A 3,880-nucleotide genomic window follows, 5' to 3' on the forward strand; every position below is an offset into this window, starting at 1 on the left:
TTCCGGGTTCAGTCCCATTGCATGGCACTTTATGTAAAACAGAAACGAAGATAAATGTTAAATACAATTATAAAATACTCGTTATTTCTTTTGTTGGTCATGTGTAATGAATTCAGGGATTTGAACTTAGACTATAAAGAGTTAGAAGAAATGCTACAAAGTAGTAACTTCTGCCAATTCATTTTAGTTACTAAAAAAAAACCATCAACAATATTATGATTATGTATTGCAGTGAAATGTGCAGATGACTCGTTTCGGTGTAACACCAATGTGTGTATCCCAACATTATGGCACTGTGATAAGTACCAAGATTGCACAGATGGCAGTGATGAAGAGGAATGTCCAATGAAGAAAGAGGAACCAACCCATAGCATCTGTTTGTATCACTTTCTCTTCTCATATCAGTTTATTAATTAACAGACAGCAGCTGTAGATTATCTTGATGTTGTTGTTGTTATGAATGTTTTGTTCAGGGTCAGCTCTGGTCATTCAGATCTAGGATCAAAGGCTTCCCAATCATGACCATTCTGTCTTTTTGTAAATCTATGTAAATCTTAGACTACATTATCCAGTGTATCCTTTATTTTTTCATGATGATAGGGTGTGATTTGAATTTTGCTGCTATTTCTAGCTCTACATTTAGTGTTGCTTATCTTCTAGGTAAGCTGAGATCAGACTGACCTACGCTCAAAGATGTTTAAACCACAAACTTTCCATTAAAAGTATCCTTCTGTTCTTTTTCTAAATTTTTTTCTTAAGAGAATAGAGTGTGATTTAAACGAGCTCTGGTTGCCATTTTCAAGTAACTTTCTTGTCGTTGTTGTTTCTCATGGTTGTGCAACTGGAATTGTTGTAGTTGTTTTTGAACTCAGATCAGCTCTGACTGAACCAACCAATGACCAAAGATTCACAACATTATCCATCATGCCCTTCTTTTTTCTTTAAGATAATGGGGTGTGAATTGTGAAAATTTAACTACTATTTTCACAAGTCAAGCAGCCATATAGAAGTTCCTATCTTGTATCAGTAAAGTAAATCTCATTGACTTTACTGTCTCAAGTCTTTGGAATCATGGGGTTGGTTACTCGGTTCCCATGGTGTATAAGTGACTGAGACCACCACATTGCCTTTGAATGAGATACCAGTTCATCGCAGGGTTTCTCATTTACAGCTGAGTGGACTGAAGCAACATGAAATGAAGAGTTTTGCTCTAGAACTCAATGCATCATCTGATCTGAGAGTCAAAACCTTGATTTTGCAACTGTGAGTGCAACACCTTAAGCACTATATTGTATCAGACTCCTTCCTAAACTTTTATTGTTGATGTGAGAAAGTAAAGTTTTGATGGCAGTATTTTCTCCTTTCATTTGATCTGTGGCCACCCATCTTCTCTCTTCTGTTGATCCCTGAATCTACATTCTCTGTTCTATTCATCTAGCAATTACTGGTGTCAAAAGTCCATCATATATATAAACAATCGTTATTTGTAGTTCGATTACTAAGAGAGTATTATTTATTCTCAATTGAAGGCTTTATTTAACATAGAATTTAACATAGATTAAATGTAGCAAGTGGACTATCAAATTCACCTTTTTGTTTATTCATTTATTTATTATTCTTTCTGCTTATTTTATTTTTAAATGTTTTCTTTCATTTCTTTTCTTTTCGGTGTATCTTTTTTGTCTATAACAGATTGTTTATTGAGATTAACTATTCATACAAAGACGTTTGCTTGACTGAAAATGTTGAATAAAACAAAATCAATAGCTTCCTTCCATCTTTCCACTAAGTTAAATCTAATTTGTGACAAGTGCAAAATAAACACGCCTTTATAGTGTACAAATATCATGTTTATTCAGTGAGTTCATTATTTATGACCAACATATATAACACTTTCTAGTAGTATTAAATACTTGTTTTTGTTTCTATTTAACATCAGTTTCTTTTTTAGTATTGGTGAGACTGTTTTTACAAACTTGTATATTTGCATATTGTTGAGGAATTTTTTTATAGCTGAGTGTCATTCCAGCTGTTCCTTGATGGTGTTCCTATTGCTCCTCTACAATAGTTGCTTATTAATTAGTTATGAGTATGTAACTTTTACTCAAAGAAAGCAATTGTTAAAGACTACACAGGATAGAAAAAATTCTTAAACATTTTTATTTTAATATATTTTTATCAAAATGTGGTTTTGAAATTTGCATTTATTGAAGATTTCAAACACATATTGCAATCAGAAAACCAATTTTAAGTCTCTGCAAAGTAGTTTAGATAAATTTAGTTTAGAAGAGTTGTATGCATTGTCATTGAGCACAGCACAGAGGATCTTCAAAGATTTAAATTAAGGTTTAAAATATAACAATAACCTGACAACTTACAATTTCTTTACCTTTAAATAGTAAGCGAAGCAAGCCTAACATGCCATCTGGCACATAACATTAGTTGCTTCTATTATGTAGACTGACAGTAGTTTCCACCCCCGCATCATCTCTATTCACCTGTAAAACAACAAGAAAAGAAATTTCAACATTGAATCCTATATTTCGTAACCTTTTTATTACCTAATTTCTATGAAAATATATTGGCTCTGTTTCAATAAATTTTGAAAATTATGAAGAACTTAGTAAAATAACTTTGCCATTATTAAGTTGGTGCTTCAGACATGAAATAAAATGAAATGTTGATGAAATTTAGGTTTTCTTTAAACAGGAACCATGTATCTCAGAACCTGAAGCTGTCTTGGGTGGGTTATCAAAAAGATTAAGAGATAAAAGAAACATTCTAAGACTTATTACCATATTTACTTTCCAGCCAGGTGTTATATTGACCAATTCCTCTGCACAAATGGCTCCTGTGTTCCACGAGCATGGCACTGTGACGGTGAAAGTGACTGCCCTGATGGCAGTGATGAAGCTGAATGTCCAAACTTAGCAATTTTTTCATCTAATGCAATCAGAGGTAAGTTAATAGATTTTCTTTTCTTTATTTCTTTATCATATGTCATTCAGTTGACAAATGACCTCTAGTGACTTTCTTGAAAAGTGCTGTGTGTTTATCATTGAATTTTGCTGGGAGAGTACAAAAGTACTTTATGAGTTGTTAGCTTTTTTTTAAAGGCTCCATTTAATCAGATAGTTATAGACAAGGTCACTACACCAGCTGTGACATTCAAAATGTAAAGAACTTGAATAAATACTGGAAAGTCTTTTAAAGCTCCAACAATTCTGTCAGTATATATATATATATTTTTTTTTTTATTTATTTATTTTTTTTTATTCAAAGTTTCAGCTCAGAGCTGCGGCCATGCTGATGCACCACCGTGTTTTCTTTTTTTCCGCCGGACGGGCACTCTATATATATTAAAACACACAAACACACAGACTTATGCATACCTTTCCTTCATTGGACACTAAACTCTGCTTGCGAAGACCTGCTGAGGCAAGTCAAATCGAAATCGAAATCAAATTCGGTGACAGCACCACATGACTGGCATCTGTAGAGTGCTAAGAGCACCATCCGAGCGTGATCCTTGCCAGGGCTGCTGACTGGCCCATGCCAGTGGTACGTAAAACACACCATTCGAGTGTGATTGTCACCAGCGACGCCTTATTGGCACGTGAAAAACAACATTCGAGCGAGGTTGTTGTCAGTGCTGCAGGACTGGCTCCTGTGCCGGTGGCACATAAAAGAACTCACTACATTCTCCGAGTGGTTGGCGTTAGGAAGGGCATCCAGCTGTAGAAACTCTGCCAAATCAGATTGGAGCCTTGTGCAGTCATCTGGCTCGCCAGTCCTCAGTCAAACCGTCCAACCCATGCCATCATGGAAAGCAGACGTTAAATGATGATGATGATGATGAAGATGATGATATATATATATA

The 3,880-nt window shown here is 34.7% G+C and overlaps 1 protein-coding gene across 1 annotated transcript in view; it reads left to right on the plus strand.

Annotated features, from left to right (window-relative positions):
- Positions 1-3,880, plus strand: part of LOC106880168 (uncharacterized) — a 112,178-nt gene that overhangs the window by 93,715 nt on the left and 14,583 nt on the right. The window contains exons 13-14 of the mRNA XM_014930013.2: positions 233-376; positions 2,812-2,958. Coding sequence (XP_014785499.1) covers positions 233-376; positions 2,812-2,958 — 291 coding nt within the window. The remainder of the gene's footprint in view (positions 1-232; positions 377-2,811; positions 2,959-3,880) is intronic.

Source organism: Octopus bimaculoides, chromosome 4 (genome assembly GCF_001194135.2).
Source record: "Octopus bimaculoides isolate UCB-OBI-ISO-001 chromosome 4, ASM119413v2, whole genome shotgun sequence".
In the NCBI taxonomy this organism is placed as follows: Eukaryota; Metazoa; Mollusca; class Cephalopoda; order Octopoda; family Octopodidae; genus Octopus; species Octopus bimaculoides.